Source organism: Amblyraja radiata, chromosome 5, assembly GCF_010909765.2.
Source record: "Amblyraja radiata isolate CabotCenter1 chromosome 5, sAmbRad1.1.pri, whole genome shotgun sequence".
Taxonomy (NCBI): domain Eukaryota; kingdom Metazoa; phylum Chordata; class Chondrichthyes; order Rajiformes; family Rajidae; genus Amblyraja; species Amblyraja radiata.
This window is the reverse complement of record NC_045960.1, coordinates 16028406-16044984: the sequence shown is the minus strand read 5'-3', so window position 1 is coordinate 16044984 and position 16579 is coordinate 16028406. Positions and strand designations below refer to the sequence as shown.

General features: G+C 49.0%; 1 protein-coding gene across 1 annotated transcript; it reads right to left on the bottom strand.

The window, feature by feature from the left end:
- Window positions 1–266: 266 nt before the first annotated feature.
- Window positions 267–15180, bottom strand: LOC116973024 (protein FAM177B-like). The gene is made up of 5 exons (XM_033020660.1): window positions 15021–15180; window positions 8047–8199; window positions 6461–6527; window positions 1951–2048; window positions 267–852 (listed from the first exon to the last, which is right to left on the bottom strand). The coding sequence occupies exons 1-5, from the start codon at window positions 15177–15179 to the stop codon at window positions 661–663; spliced, it is 669 nt and encodes a 222-aa protein (XP_032876551.1). The 5' UTR covers window position 15180; the 3' UTR covers window positions 267–660.
- Window positions 15181–16579: the final 1399 nt, after the last annotated feature.

Genomic DNA, 16579 nt, shown 5'->3' with positions numbered 1-16579 from the left:
GAGTTTTTTTTCTAGGGTAGTGGAGTCTAAAACTAGAGGACATGGATTTAATGTGAGGGGAAACATTTAACAGGAATCTGAAGGGGAACTTTCTCACAGAGGTTGGTGGGTATATGGAACAAGCTGCCAGAGGAGGTAGTTGAGGCAGGTACTATAACGGCATTTAAAAGACATTTGGACAGGTACATGAATAGGGAAGATTTAAAAGGATATGGGCCAAAGACGACTGGTGGGACCAGCTTAGATAGGCATGGTCACCATACCGATACTTAAAATTCCATATTTAATGACTAAGTTGCTGTGGTGAGATTTGAATTATGTATCCTCAGAACCATTGATATAATAGCTTAGTCACTAAAAACTACATATGCTGAAATTCCAAAACATGAACATTGGAAATGCACAGTAGGTCAGACAGCATCTGGGAGGAGAGAGACTGAGCTCACATTTTGGGTCAATGGCTTAGATTAAACCAAGAGGTGACGGCCCAACCCAATTGCAGGCTGGTTCTAGGAGATGAAGGGCCAGCTGGTGACATCGCCCCTTGTGGGAGTGGAGGAACAACTAGAGGACACTTTGAGCCTCAGTTTGTCTTGCGAACAGTTACAACAATCGACAGGGGAAGGGATTATACACAAGGAGGGGCGGCAATGGATGGGGTTAGTTGTCCGCATCTCCACTGTCTCGCAGCACTTCATTAGTGTACGAAACCTGGTGCTTGGTCTCAGCCCCGCTGTGGATTCCTGGATCCTCTGCTGTCCCATATTCAGGCTTCTGAATCGGCAGATGCCTCCTCTCATTGAATTCCATCTCCTCCATTTCTGTGACTTCTTCTCCGTCTTCATCTTCTTCCTGGAAGTAAAGAGCAGTGACTTTAAATCCTGGAGAGGCAGAGAGAAACATTTTTAAATGGATCATGTGCAGGCAAATAAGAGTTGACTTTGCATCATGTTCGGCACAGACATTGTGGGCCGAAGGGCCTGGTCCTGTGTTGTACTGTTCTATGTTCCACGTAACCACCCGGGCATCCCCTCCCATACCTCTTCTCTCCTACTCTCAAGGAGAGGATGTTTCTCCTGGCTGGGAGGGGTCTAGAAACATGGGACCCAGCCTCACAAAAAGGGGTCAGCCATACAGAACAGAGATGACTTTTTTCCCCAAGGTGGTGAACCTTTGGGCTTCCTGGGAGGTTATGGAGACCCATCGCTGAAAGTATTTGTTAGGAGTTCAAAGGGACCTGGGTATTAAGAGGAAAGTGGAGTTGAGATAAAAAAAAGATAGGCCATGATGTTACTCAACGACGGAGTTGAGGGTCCACAGTCTATGACTGGTGTGTATGCTCCCCTTCCCTGCCCTCCCTTACTTATCCCATTATTCCCAGTTCTCAGTTGAGGGAAGACCTGATAAAAGTTTAGGTTTAGGTTTATTATTGTCATGTGTACCAAAGTACAGTGAAAAGCTTTGTTTTGCATGCTATCCAAACAGATTATGTACCATACATAGATACAAACAAATCAAACTCAAGTACTATTAGTAGGGCAAAGGGGAAGTTCCAGAATATAGAATTATGCGAGGCATGGTTAGGGTATACAGTCAGAACCTTTTTCCCAGCGTGGAAATGTAAAATATTAGAGGGCATAGCTTTAAAGTCAGAGTGGCAAAGTTTAAAGGAGATGCGCGGGGCAAGTTTTCTTTTACACAGGGTGGTGGGTGCCTGGAACATGCTTTGTTGGTGTTAAATGATTGAACTATGTTTACAATTATCAGAATCAAAGAACATTTTGTTCACTTATAGAAAATTGTAAAATTAGTATGAAATCATGTTGGATACCCTGTTGGTCACTTGACACACATTGGTGTAAAATATTTGCTGCATTCCATCAATAACCTGATAATTGCACGTTGCCTACATAAAATACAACACCGTATATTCATAGACGTGTCAGAGACCTGGTCTTGAACACTGAAGTATTCATCAACTGCATACTGGTACTTGGGTGTGGTCAGCCCCAACAGGTCGGCCAGTTTCCCACCGAGAAAGTCACATGCTGGGGGAAAGGAAACAGCAAAATGTCAGAGAAATACAAGTCATAGCACCAGCCCCTCCCCACTGTTTGTCAACATAGGGCACAGTAATGGGGGGCATTGCCAATCTCTGCGGAATTAGCTAATGCTCAAAATGCTTGCAAGCACGTACATCCAGACTCATGAACAACTTCTTCCCCCTGTTATCAGACTACTGAATGCTCCTCCCATAAGCAAGGATGTAGTCATCTCCCAACCTACCTCACTGTTCCCCTTGCACTTTTTTAAACTGCACTTTCTCTGTAACTGTAATGCTATAATGCTGTAACACTCTGGTATTTTTCTCCTTTCGACCTCTTGTACTTGTGTGATTTGATTGCACTCATGCATATTTTGACAGGATAGCACGCAAAGAAAGTTTTTCACTGCATCTTTAGTTTTAGTTTAGAGACACAGTGTGGAAACAGGCCCATCGGCACACCGTGTCCACGTCGACCAGCAATCCCCTCACATTAACACATTATTCCACACACACTAGGGACAACTTACAATTTTACCAAGACAATTAACCTACAAACCTGTTTGTCTTTGGAACGTGGGAGGAAACCTGAGCTCCAGGGAAAAACCCATGCAGTTCACTGGGAGAATGTACAAAATCCATACAGACAGTACCTGTAGTCAGGATCGAACCCAGGTCTCTGGCGCTGTAAGGCAGCAACTCTACCTCTGCCCCACCGTGGCGGAGCTACTAGCCCCCATGCAATACTCACTCAACAAGGATCTTCTGGCAAGGTATGTTGTCCAGGACCACAGGTCATGTCCCCATGGGAGAGTGGACTGGAAGGCACCGTGCTACACGTGACAGTAATAGTCTGTGTGATGTTGCATGGTCAGTGTGTAGTTGTACAGTGTTGTGAGGTTGTATAATCAAACGCATGCCCAGCAAGCCAGACAATACAGAAGAAGGTAGGACAGGTGGCAGGGTATATACCTGGAGAGGGGGATGTAAGGGATAAGTGAACCAAGGCGTTGCAGAGGGAGTGGTTCAGGGGCGTGTTTTAAGATGGCGCCTATCTGTGGCGACATTTTGCCAGCAGCTCAACAGAAGCTTCAACCGCAGCTGTGGGAGCCCCCGACTGTCAACGATCCCTCGATAGCTGGAGAACACCCGACCCGACTGAGGATCACAGGTACTGTACCTGGAAACACCGGGAAGACCTCCGAAGCCGATCTCCCAGGAGCAACGGAGCTGCAGCTGCCGACTGTGAGGGAATCCCCGATGGCAACGGAGCTGGAGCTGCTGTCTGCAAGGGAATCCCCATTCCAGCACAGGTTCGCAGAAACAGCAGGTACAGTAAAAACAGTACCTGGAAACAACGGAGAGGCGTCCATTGTGTCCAGAAACGAGGCCGACGGGCAGGACTTCAGGTCAGACTGAAGCGCAGGGGACTTCGACCCCCTCTCCCTACCATCCTACTGGCCAATGTACAGTCCCTTGAAAACAAAGTGGAGGACTTAAGGGCAAGGCTGCTTTACCAAAGGGAGCTGAGGGAATGCTCTGTGTTCTGTTTCACAAAGACATAGCTCATCCCCAGCTCCCCAGACTCTGCAGTGCCATCGCATGGACTGTACACTGGCATCTGGGAAAGGAAGAGGAGGGGGCGTCTGCCTCATGGTCAACTCTGTGTGGTGCACTGTCAAGGCAGTCCTATCCAACTCCTGCTCTCCACATGTGGAACACCTGGCTGCAAAGTGCTGTCCCTTCTACCTACCGAGGGAATTCACCTCCATCATCCTGACCGCAGTCTACATCCCACCCCAGGCTGATGTCCATCTGGCACTGGGGGAGCTGCACGGCGTGTTTAACAAGCACCAGACGGCTTACCCCGAGGCATTTACCACCATAGCCGGGGACTTCAACAAAGCCAACCTGAAGAAATCGCTCCCTAACTTCCACCAATATGTTTCCTGCAGCACCAGAGGATCAAACGCCCTTGACCACTGCTACACGACCATCAAAGACGCCTAGCGCTCTATCCCTCGCCCTCACTTCGGTAAATCCGACCATACTGCTGCTGCTGCTTCCTGCCTACAGGCAGCAATTGAAGAGCACACCCCCGGAGGTGAGGACTGCACAGAGCTGGTCGGGGAGGGGAGGGGGGGGGTGGGGGGCAGAGGAACAACTCCAGGACTGTCTTAAGTCTGTAGACTGGGCAATGTTCAGGGACTCGGCAATGGACCTGAATGAATACGCCACAGTCGTTACAGACTTCATAATGAAATGTGTGGAGGACTGCATCCCAACAAAAACCTTCCGAGTGTTTCCCAACCAGAAGCCTTGGACGAACCAGGATGAACCTTGGATGAACCAGGAGATCCGCACTCTTCTGAAGTACAGATCCCGGGCATTCAGGTCTGGAGATACAGAGGTCTACAAGAAGTCCAGATACGACCTTGGTAAGGGCATCAAAAAGGCCAAAAGGGTCCTGCTCCAAGCTGGAGGATGAGACGGATGTTCAGCAACTGTGGCAGGGCTTGAATGCCATCACCTCCTGCAAGGCGAAATCAGCTCAATTGTCAGCAAAGCATCACTCCCTGATGAGCTCAATGCATTTTACGCACGCTTTGATAGGGAGAACATTGATGTGCTTTCCCGAGCCCCCATTCACCGTGATGGTATTTCAGTCACAATCACAGAGGCCAACATCAGAAGATCCTTCAGGGGGGTGAACCCTCGGAAAGCGCCTGGACCTGATGGTATACCCGGCCATGTGCTAAAAACCTGTGCGGACCAACTGGCTGGAGTTTTCACGGATATTTTCAATCTCTCACTTCTGAGGTCTGAGGTTCCCACCTGCTTTAAAAGGGCATCAATAATACCGGTGCCCAAAAAGAGCAAGGTGATGTGCCTCAACGACTATCGATTAGTAGCACTAATGTCTGTGGTGATGAAGTGCTTTGAAAGGTTGATTATGGCGCACATCAACTCCTACCTCGACAAGAACCTTGACCCACTGCAGTTCGCTTACCGCCACAACAGATCAACGGTGGATGTGATCTCACTGGCTCTCCACTCCGCTCTGGACCACTTGGACAACAAAAACTCATATGTCAGGCTGTTATTCATTGACTACAGCTCGGCATTTAACACCATCATCCCCTCCAAGCTGGTTACCAAGCTCTCAGATCTGGGTCTCTGCACATCCCTCTGCAATTGGATCCTCGACTTCCTCATCCACATACCACAGTCTGTCTGCATTGGTGGAAATGTGTCATCCTCGATAACAATCAGCACGGGAGCACCTTAAGGCGTACAGCTCCCTCACTCACTGCTGTACTCACTCTATACTCATGACTGTGTAGCTGGACATAGTGCGAACTCCATCACCAAGTTCACCGACGACACCACTGTTGTGGGACGAATCACTGATGGTGATGAGTCAGAGTATAGAAGTGAGATTGACCGATGCACCAAATGGTGCCAGCACAATAACCTGGCTCTCAGCACCAGCATAACCAAGGAATTGATTGTGGACTTTGGAAGGGGTAGGATAGGGACCCACAATCCCGTTTATATCAATGGGACGATGGTGGAAAGGGTCAAGAACTTCAAATTCCTGGGCGTGCATATTTCCGAAGATCTTTCCTCGTCCCAACACACTGATGCAATTATAAAGAAAGCACATCAGCTCCTCTACTTCCTGAGAAGATTACGGAGAGTCGGTATGTCAAAGAGGACTCTCTCGAACTTCTACAGATGTACAGTAGAGAGCATGCTGACCGGTTGCATCGTGGCTTGGTTCGGCAACTTGAGCGTCCAGGAGCGAAAAGAGTGCAGAAAGTTGTGACCACTGCCCAGTCCATTATCGGCTCTGTCCTCCCCACCATCGAAGAAATCTGTCGCAGTTGCTGCCTCAAAAAGGCTGCCAACATCATCAAGGACCCACACCATCCTGGCCACACACTCATCTCTCCGCTGCTATCAGGCAGACGGTAGAGGAGCCTGAAATCTGGTACATCCAGGTTCAGGAACAGCTTCTGCCCCATAGCCTATTGCACTTTATCTGCTTATTTATGTATATATATATGGTCTATGCTATATAGACACACTGATCTGTTCTGTATTTATGCTTACAATACTCTGTTGTGCTCCAGCATGCAAGAATTTCATTGTCCTATCTGGGACACATGACAATAAACTCTCTTGACTTGACTCTTGACTCTCTCTTGAGATGTTTGAGTGTTCCTTTCCTCACAATCTGTCTCCCCAGAACCCCTTTCCCCTCCCCTGCTCCCATCCATTGCTACATTTACCAAGCATGTGCTAGATTCTACTTCTTTCAGATAACCGGCTAGTTAGTGAACTGGTTAGCTAGTTCATGGTTCCCTGGTTAACGGTTCTCTGACCAGCTCCTTGCACCTGTTTAATACTCACTCAACAAGGATCTTCTTGCAAGGTACGTTGCCCAGAACCACAGGTAGTGTCCCCATGGGAGAGTGGACTGGAAGGTAATCGATGGCCGTTAGATTCCTGCTCTCATCCTAACCTTGCCAAGTCCCACCTACACCCCAGCCCAGCTCCGCCCCCCAGTCCCTCATCTAAGCATTGGACTGTTCATCATCAGTTCCTGCTGAGCTGTGTCAGAGAGTGTATGGACAGCACCTCTCTTCCCCACTGAGACCCCTCTCCCGCAGAAACATCCCGCTCCCCCACCAACACCTCTCCCCACAGAACCATCCCCTCAACGAACCCCTCTCCCTACAGACCCACCCTACTTCTCCACCGAGACCCATCCTTCACAGACTCATTCCTGTTACTCATCGAGACCCACTAACCAATCCCCAATGAAGCCCCTCCACCAACCCACCATCTCCCATTGAACCCCATCCTACGGACCTGCCCCACCCAATGAATCCCCCTCACCCCACCCCTCTACCCCACTAACCCACCTATCCTCCACAACAGCCCTGTCCCCCACTCCTACAGACCCACCTCACCTACGAACCTCCTACTCGTGTCCCACTGACATCCACTCCACTGATCTTCCCCTCCCTTGACAATACCTCTCTCCCCCACTTATCCACCCATCCCTCTCTACTGACTCCCTCTCCCCCAGCAATTCCCCCTCCCTCACTAATCCATTCCCCTCCCACACTGAAGCCCCTCTCCCACTGGCCCACCCTTCCTCCCACTGATTTTTCCCCCCTTCCCCGCCCCTCCTCCCACACAGAGTGACCCTGTGGGGATATCCCCAGGAGTGTATACACGAGGATTGTGTGAGTGAGGGAATCTGGTGGAGCTGTGAGGAGACGGTGAGGGAATAAGTGGAGATTGTGGCAGAGACCCAGGAAAAGTATGTGGGAGATGATTAGATCAGAGGGAAAAATGCGGAGAACATGGGTAGTTTGAAAGGGAAATGGGGATTGGGTGGGATAGCCAGATATCCAGAACGCTGGCCAGATGATGGTGATGTTGAGCAGGTATGAGGGTGTGAGCAGATGTGCAGGAAGCTGGCTCGATGTGGGAATGCTGGTCAGATGTGTAGGAAGCTGGCTAGAAATGCAGGATGTCAAACAGATGTCTGGGTCTGCAGCCACATGTGCAGAATGCGAGGGTGCCAACCAAATACAGTGTTGGTGTAGGAAGGAACTGCAGATGCTGGTTTTAACTGAAGATAGACACAAAAAGCTGGAGTAACTCAGTGGGACAGGCAGCATCTCTGGAGAGAAGGAATGGGTGACGTTCGGGTCGAGACCCTTCTTCAGACAAACAGTGTTGGGCCAGATATGCAGGACACTAGACAAAGTGGGAGATGCTGAGAAATATGGAGACAGCTGGACAGATTTGAGGTTACGGCGAGAGGTAGGTGATGGTGGACAAATGTGTAGGTGGCTGGACAGATGTGGCTGATGCCAGGCAGACGCGGGTGATGCCAGCAGGTGTGGGTGATGCCGGGAAGACCCACGGCAGGTGTGGGCTGTGAGGTGGGACGGTGACCACCAGTGACACTGGGCTCTCACAGGCTCGACTGTCTTCTCCGGCTCCTCCTTCTCCTCCTCTTCGCTGCTATCGCCCATGGTCTCTCCGCTGGTAAAGTAAAGAAGTCTCCGGGGCTCTTCCCTGCCCGTGTCCACTCGGACGGCAGCTGACGTCAGATAAGGGCCTCCCTCCACCTGACAGACAAGGGAGCAGTGAGAGGGCTCCGCACAGCCGCTGCCCCGCCTACAGCACGCGGGTGAAGGGGAGAGTGCCCCTGGCCACGCATTGTAACCAAAGTCCTACAAAGCTGCAACATGGCTCCCTTATACTCAGTGCCCCAAGTGATGAAGGCAAGCAAGTTGGCCATCAGTCAGGGTATTGAGTGTAGAAACAAAGAACTGCTGATGCTGGTTTACAAAAAGACACAAACAAAGGCAGGCGAAGGGTCCTGACATGAAACAATGCCTACCAAAGTTCACCAGAGATGCTGCCTGACCAGCTGAGTTACTGCAGCACTTTGTGTCTTTTATTGAGCACAGAAGTGGGGATGTTATGTTACAGCTGTACAAGATGTTGATGAGGCTGCACTTGGAGTACTGTGTTCAGTTTTGGTCACCCTGCTGCAGCAAATAAGTCATTAAGCTCACAAGAGTGCAGAGAAATGCAGACACAAGAACTGAAATGCTGCTTTACAGAAAAAGACACAAAGTTCTGGAGTAACTCATCCGGTCAGGCTACATTTCTGGAGAACATAGATAGGCAACATCTCAGGTCGGGACCCTTCTTCAACCCAAAACGTTGCTTGTATTCCAGAAATGCTGTCTAACCCGTTGAGTTACTCCAGAATTTTGTGGCTTTTTAAGAGTGCAGAGAAAATGTGTGAGGATGTTACCAGGACTCCAAATAGGGGTATGTAATGAATGCTGGCATGCTAAACAAAACCTTGATCAACTGGTTCAGGTGAAATATAATCGCCACATACTTGGAGTGTTTCCAAATAGTACAGAACAGTGGTACCTGCTTGCAAAGAGGAGGATCAGGCACTACAGTATGTTTGTAGAGTAGTGAAAGAACAGTCATTACCATAGCGCTATTTGAGCATTGGACTATAGCAACCCTGTGGCAAAGGCCATACTTTGGTTAATTCAAATGATCTCTAGCCCCAACAACAAAGGATTATACAGGGCTCTCAAACAAAGGTCAAAGTAAAGCTGACCAGGTGTCTGCTACAAGGGAGTTAACCAATGAGAAGACACGAGAGACTAGAATCTTAAGCAAAAAAAAACAAAGCGCTGGAGGAACTCAGCCGGTCAAGCAGCATCTGTGGAGGGAATGGAGGGGCGATGTTATGGGTCAGGACCCTTCTTCACAGCGATGGAGCCTCCCAACTATCTGTCAATCACCTCTCCTGACCTGTATACACCTCTCACCTGCTAATTTTACCCATCCCCTCACTTCCCCTTGACAGGTTTCTCCCCTCTGCACCAATGGAAGGAAACAGCCAACATAATCAAGAACCACTCACACCCCAGTCATTCCCACTTCTCTCTTTCGTCGGGTAGAAGATACAAGAGTCTGAAAGCACGTACAGATTCAGGGAGTTTCTTCCCCGCTGTTATCAGACTACTGAACGATCCACCCATAAGCTAGGGTGTAGTCCCGATCTCCCAACCAACCTCATTACGGCCCTTGCACTTTTTCTTTATAACTATAATGCTACAATGCTGTAACACTATAACACAATATTTTTCTCCTGTTGCACTTGTGTATGGCTTGATTGTACTCATGTATGGTATGATTTGACTAAAGGCTTACCACTGTACACATGACTAATGAACCAACCAATATTCCAGATGCTGCCTGACCACTGAATTCTCCCACCAATGAATTTAAGGGTGTTGCCATTATCTATATTATTTTCCTGTTCCAGCCTTCCAATTTTAATTACCCCCACCCCCTTCACATTTTTCCCCACCCCCTAGAGCACACCTTTCTTTCACCATCACCCACCCACCCTCCCTCCCTCCACCATCACCCTGGTCCATTTCCCCTCCTCTGTGCGCTCATCTCGCATCCCCGAGTCCATCATTTCCCTTTTATTCCCCCTCTTTCCCCTCCTTCCACCGATATCCCTCCCTCTTCTTTCCTTATCTGACACTGCTTTCATCTCCAGCCGTTGTCACTTACTCCACCCATCTGCCAATAACCCCCCACCCCCTCACCTGTATCCACCTATCACTTACCGATCGTTTCGCAGAACACCTCCATTCATTCCGCCTTAACCCACCTGATCTCCCGGTTGCTCAGCACTTTAACTCCCCCTCCCATTCCCAATCTGACCTTTCTGTGCTGGGCCTCCTCCATTGTCGCAGTGAGGCCCAGCGCAAATTGGAGGAACAGCACCTCATATTTTGCTTGGATAGCTTACACCCCAGCGGTATGAACATTGACTTCTCTAATTTCAAATAGCACTAGCTTTCCCTCTTTCTCCATCCCCTCCCCGTCCCAGTTCTCCCACCAGTCTTACTGTCTCCAACTACATTCTATCTCTATCCTGCTCACTCCCCTGACATCAGTCTGAAGATTGGTCACGACCCGAAACATCACCCAATTCCTTCTCTCCAGAGATGCTGCCTGTCTCGCTGAGTTACTCTAGCATTTTGTGTCTACCTTCGATTTAAACCAGCATCTGCAGTTCTTTCCTCCACCTATCACTTGCTAGGCTTTGCCCCAATCCCACTGCTCTGTTCCAATCAGTCTGAAGAAGGCTCCTGACCTGAAATGTCATCTATCCATTCCCTCTGCGGATGCTGCCCGACCCGCTAAGTTCCTCAAGCACATTTTGTTTTCTGCTAAAATTTCCATCATCTGCAGTTCCTTGTATCTCTTTGTACTCCTTTTCCAGGCGCAAACAAAGCTAGTCAATGTCTAAATGCTTGGCTTAATGACAAGTGAGGTGACTATTCTGTGGCCATATTGGTGGGAGCTTTGGGTATGCAGAGTTCCAAACTGCACAACTTAGATCAAAAGTTGGCGTTGTACCTAAACTTCATCGTGGCCTTCTGGGCCTGTGAAAATGCAGCTGAAATTCTGTTCCTTCCTCCATGGCAGCTTGCCATTTCATCTGTAATACCTATGTTTGTTCCTGATTGCACCAAGCTCAGTGTGCACATTGAACAGCTCACTGATCTGGCAGCTCCACACACAAGCTGATTGCTTTCAGAAGACGATGCCTGATTAGACATGGCGGTGGGTATGTGGAACAAGCTACCAGAGGGGGGAGTTGAGGCAGGAATATAACAACATTTAAGAGAGATTTTGGCAGGTACATAAATAGGAAAGGTTCAGAGTGATATGGGCCAACGCAGGCAAATGGGACTAGTGTAGATGGGGCATCGTGGTGTGCAAGTTGGGCCGAAAATTTCAAGAATAAAAGTGGCAGCATAGAATATAGCAGCAGGAATGCTGTAACACGATAATGAAATTTTGGTAAGATGATGCTGGAATATTGTTGTGATGGCCTCACTGTAAGTAGGATATTATATGTGACCTGGAGAGGGAGCAGAGGAGGTTCACCAGGATCTTACCTGGGACCAAAGCGATTCAGTTGTGAGGAGAGGGCGGAGACCCTGGGACTGCTTTTGCGTAGCGGGTGAGGCAGAGAATAAAGATACACACGATTCTGAGAGGTATACAAAGGGCATGAAACCTTACCTCCCCCCCTACCCCACCACCCCTGGCAGACTAGTACATGACCAGAGGGCAGAGCATAAGGTAAAGGGTGATTGGCAGATGGGTGCAGGCAGCATCAGTCTGAATGTTAAACCCTCTAGCTTTAGGAGGGCTTGAGGAGAACTTCTATCCATGTTCTCCATAGATGCTGCCTGCCTGCCAGAGTTACTCCAGCACTTTGTTTCTTTTATTGTAAACCAGCATCTGTAGTTCCTTGTTTCTACTCCTGCTTCTGTTAGGTTCTTGCCAACAGTGGGCTATTCTAATGAACGGTAAAGGGCTGAGATCAGGAGACGGGGCACAAATGTTTGTTCAAAACAACATCTTGTGTGTGAAGGTACACAAAATTGCTGGGGAAACTCAGCGGGTGCAGCAGCATCTATGGAGCGAAGGAAATAGGCGACGTTTCGGGCCGAAACCCTTCTTCAGGTTCGCTCCATAGATGCTGCTGCACCCGCTGAGTTTCCCCAGCAATTTTGTGTACCTTCGATATTCCAGCATCTGCAGTTCCCTTTTGAACACAACATCTTGTGTGTGGTTGTTTGATGGCTCCACCCAGTCACGGTATCTGACTCACCGTTCTATGTGGAGATGGAAGATTAGTTCAATAATTACTTTGAGTCACACCTGCCAGGGACCTCATGCTGAACTGAGTACTGGAACTCATGAAGTCAATGTGCAAATACACAAGACAGAGAAGTCCCAGCCGCTGAATTGCCCAGGAATGGATGCTCGTACACCCTAATGTCTTAGCCAATCTGCCCAAGTTCTCTTGGCTCACGAATAGATTGGAAAATCTGGAAAAACGAGACAGAATCCAGGAAATTTCAAACATGACATCTGCTGTATTGGAATCTAAAAGTAAGGACAAGGTCTAGGAGATATTTGAGGGAGACGGATTGGTGCCGGGGTTGGCTGTGGACACTAGTAGACAGATGTTGTTTATGTGAACTTCTAAAGGACTTTGAGTTGAGCCATTCCAATATGAATGCCAACATTACAGACTTTTCCCTCCCTCCTCTGCTGGTGTTGCTAATGTCATTCCTACCCGCTTATCTACGCCTCTTCCCAACATTCCTGTCAGGCATTACCGCCTTTTAAATCCAACAGCCCTCCGCCCATCATCCACGCTCTTCTGATCTCGCCGCCCATCCCCCAGGCCTCTCTGCAACTTTAAACTCGGTACAAGCCCAGTCAGGAACATGTCAGATCCCAGAGATACCCATTGTCCCTCTCCCTACCATCTCTTACCCCTCCTCTCTACAAAAGCCATCAATTCCCTCTTTTTTGATACTTGTGTAAACTAAGAGGGATTTTACCAGGGAGCATGTCTTTGGGATGTGGGAGGAAACAGGAGCACACGGAGGAAAACTACGTGGTTCTAGGAAGAACATGCAAACTCCACGCAAACAGCGGCAGAGGCCAGAATTGAACCTGGGGCTCTGGAGGTGTTGTTCCCGCTGCTCAACAAATAGTAGTAAGTGCAGGAACATTTCCTGTCTGGCGCCAAGTTTGGAAGATGGCTGGGTGGTTGGCCAATATTCTGGTGGGGGACTGCAGTGGTGTGCAGGAGCCTTAGCTGTGATAATGGGAGATGAGGAGGGCATCACTCTCATATAGACTGGGACAGCAGTTACTTGGAAGGTGGGTCTATTATTGACACGTGTACAATGAAAAATACGGTTTTGCTTGCTACCCAGTCACATCATACTGTACATGTGTACATCAGAAAATGCTAAATATACTAACAGGATGCAGAATATAATGTTACAGCTACTGAGAAAGTGCAGATTAAAGAAAGTGCAAGGGCCACAGTGAGGAGATTGGGAGATGGGGGTACATCCTAACAGAGGGGAAGAGGTGTTCCTCGATCTGGTGGTAAGTATTTTCCAGCTTTTTATATCTTCTGCCTGACAGGAGAGGGAATGACCAGGGTATGAGTGGTCCTTGATTATGTTTGCTTTTCCGATTCAGTGTGAAGTGTGGATGGAGTTGATGGTGGGGAGTTTGGTCTGCGTGATGGACTGGGCAACATCCACAACTCTCTGTATGTTCTTGTGGTCTTAGGTAGAGTGTACAATTCAGTGGATTAATTGGCCCTGGCATGTAATGTGAGTGGTGACATCAGGGAGGGAGGGGGGGGGAGTTAATAAGAATGTGGTGAGAATAAACGGTGATCAATATAGAATCTATAGAATGTAAATGGAAATTGTGTTGACAGTTGCCACAGACTTGGAGGGCCAAACTGCCAGTGCTCTGCTCGATCTATTAAAACTTTATAACATTTTGGTTAGCCCATGTTTGGAGTATAATGTTCAGTTCTGGTTTCCCCATCACATGAAGAATATGGATGCTTTGGAGAGGGTGTAGGTTTATCAGAATGCTGCATTAATTAGAGAGTATTAGCCACAAGGAGAGGTTGATCAGTCATGTTTTCTTTGGAGCACCAGAGGTTGAGGGGAGACCCAATAGAAGTATTTAAAATGACGGGGTTCTGATAGTCTAATCAGAACCTTTTTTTCCCCAGGGTGGAAATGTCAAGAGTCGAGGATATAACTTTAAGGTGAGAGGGGCAAAACTTAAAGATGTGCAGAGGAAGTTATTTTTTACAGAGAGTGTACTGGGTGCCTGGAATGCACTGGTGGGTGTGGTGGTGGAGGCAGATACGATAGTGGCGTTTAAGAGGCTTGTAGATAGGCAGATGGATATGCAATGGATGGATATAAACCACATGCAGGCAGAGATTATTTAACTTGGCATCATGTTTGGCGCGGACACTATGGGCTGTAGGGCTCGTTCTTTCGTTGCTGGTCCAAGTTCTAAGCCATTCAGCCCCTTGAGCTAATCTTCTATCTCAACACTTGTTCTCTTGAACTGACCCCCACAACCCTTGAGAATTTACATGGCCACATGGTCGACTCATTCCTTCCCCTTTAACGGCGGGAGGGTCGCGGTGGAGTGAGAAGAGCAGAGGGTCCGACAGGGGGGCGCAGAGGGAAGAGCAGGGGGCGGGGCCGGACGTCCAGCGAGGAGCGAGAAACTGGGGAAGCTCTGGCCGAAGCCGGAGACAGGTAGGGAGTGGGATGGGGGAGAACTGGGACAGGCCCCTGAACCCCGCGGGCTGTCCGGCGGTCGGGGAGAGAAGAAAATCAACTCCGGAGCCAGCCTCCTTTCCTCTACAGACAACCCTCTCCCTCCGTCTGTCTCCCTCCGGCCGGTCACCTCCATCCATCCCTCCCATTATTTCCCTCTCCACGCACCCCCTCTCGCTTCGGTCTCCTACCTGCCGTGTTCCCTCTCCCGGCTCCATGCGGCTCCTCTCGCCGCGGTGAGAGACTGCAAGAGACGGCAGCGCTGCGGCGCCTGCAGGATCCGGGACCGCACCCTCTCCGGATGCGGTTCTTGGCCTCAGGACCCACAGCGGGGCGGAGACCCGCACCATGCCGTCTCAAAAGCCGCGGGCCCAGGGTCTCGGCCCTCTCCCACCGGCCAGCGAGGGCAAACGGGGGATAAGAGATGTTTGGGGAAGCAGTAGCCTAGTCTAGTTCATATCTCTCATTCCGCAGCTCCTTAGTTCATTCATACCAACCCTTTCATACTCATACTCATTGCTCCCGATGTTGGGGAAGTCCAGGACAAGGGGTCACAGCTTAAGGATAAGGGGGAAATCCTTTAAAACCGAGATGAGAAGAACTTATTTCACACAGAGAGTGGTGAATCTCTGGAACTCTCTGCCACAGAGGGTAGTCGAGGCCAGTTCATTGGCTATATTTAAGAGGGAGTTAGATGTGGCTAAGGGGATCAGAGGGTATGGCGAGAAGGCAGGTACAGGATACTGAGTTGGATGATCAGCCATGATCATATTGAATGGCGGTGCAGGCTCGAAGGGCCGAATGGCCTACTCCTGCACCTAATTTCTATGTTTCTATACCATCCCATCCAAACCACCCCCCTCCCCAGGTACTTTTCCCCACAGTACAACCGCAGGAGATGGAACACCTATCCCTTATACCTCCTCCCTTGACGCAATGCAGCAACTCCAACAGCCCTTCTATGTGAGATTGAGGTTCACATGCACCTCATCTACTGTATACAGTGTTCCCGATGTGGCGAGACGAAACTAGACTAACGAAGTTCCGCAGGGGTCGGTGCTGAGGCCGCTACTCTTATCCTTGTATATTGATGATTTGGACGAGGGGATTGAAGGCTTTGTGACCAAGTTTGCGGATGATACGAAAATAGGTAGAAGGGCAGGTAGTGTTCTGAAAGCAGGGACTTTGCAGAAGGACTTGGACAGGTTGAGGGAGTGTGGGCAGAGAAGTAGCAGATGGAATATAGTGTAGCAAAGTGTGGAGTCATGCATTTTGGTAGTAGGAATAAAGGCGTAGATTATTTTCTAAATGGGGAGAGAATCCAGAAATCAGAGATGCAAAAGGACTTGGGAGTGCTGGTGCAGGATTCTTGCAGATAGAGCTCTTAAAGATAGCGGTGGCAAGAGATATGGGGAGAAGGTAGGAATACGATTGTGGATGATCAGCCATGATCACATTGAATGGTGGTGCTGGCTCCAAGGGCTAAATTGCCTACTCCTGCACCTATTGTCCATTGTCTAAGAAATTAATCTGTAAGTCGAATCGGAAGAAAGCAAACTCATTTATTTCAAGAGGGCTTGTATACTAAAACAGGGATGTCATGTTGAGGCTCTATAAGGCGCTGGTAAGGCTGTATTTGGAGTATTGTGAGTAATTTTGGGCACTATATCTGAGGAAGGATGTGCTGGCTCTGGAGAGGGTCCAGAGGAGGCTTACAAGAATGATCCTAGGAATGAGTAGGTTAACCAAT

Excerpts from the sequence above, each read along its gene's own strand:
- LOC116973024 (XM_033020660.1), bottom strand. The coding sequence starts at position 15,179 with ATGGTGCGGGTCTCCGCCCCGCTGTGGGTCCTGAGGCCAAGAACCGCA. Across the intron at positions 8,200-15,020 it reads CGGGAGAGGGAACACGGCAG|GTGGAGGGAGGCCCTTATCT; the intron begins GTAGGAGACCGA and ends CTTGTCTGTCAG. Across the intron at positions 853-1,950 it reads ACTTCAGTGTTCAAGACCAG|GAAGAAGATGAAGACGGAGA; the intron begins GTCTCTGACACG and ends CTTTACTTCCAG.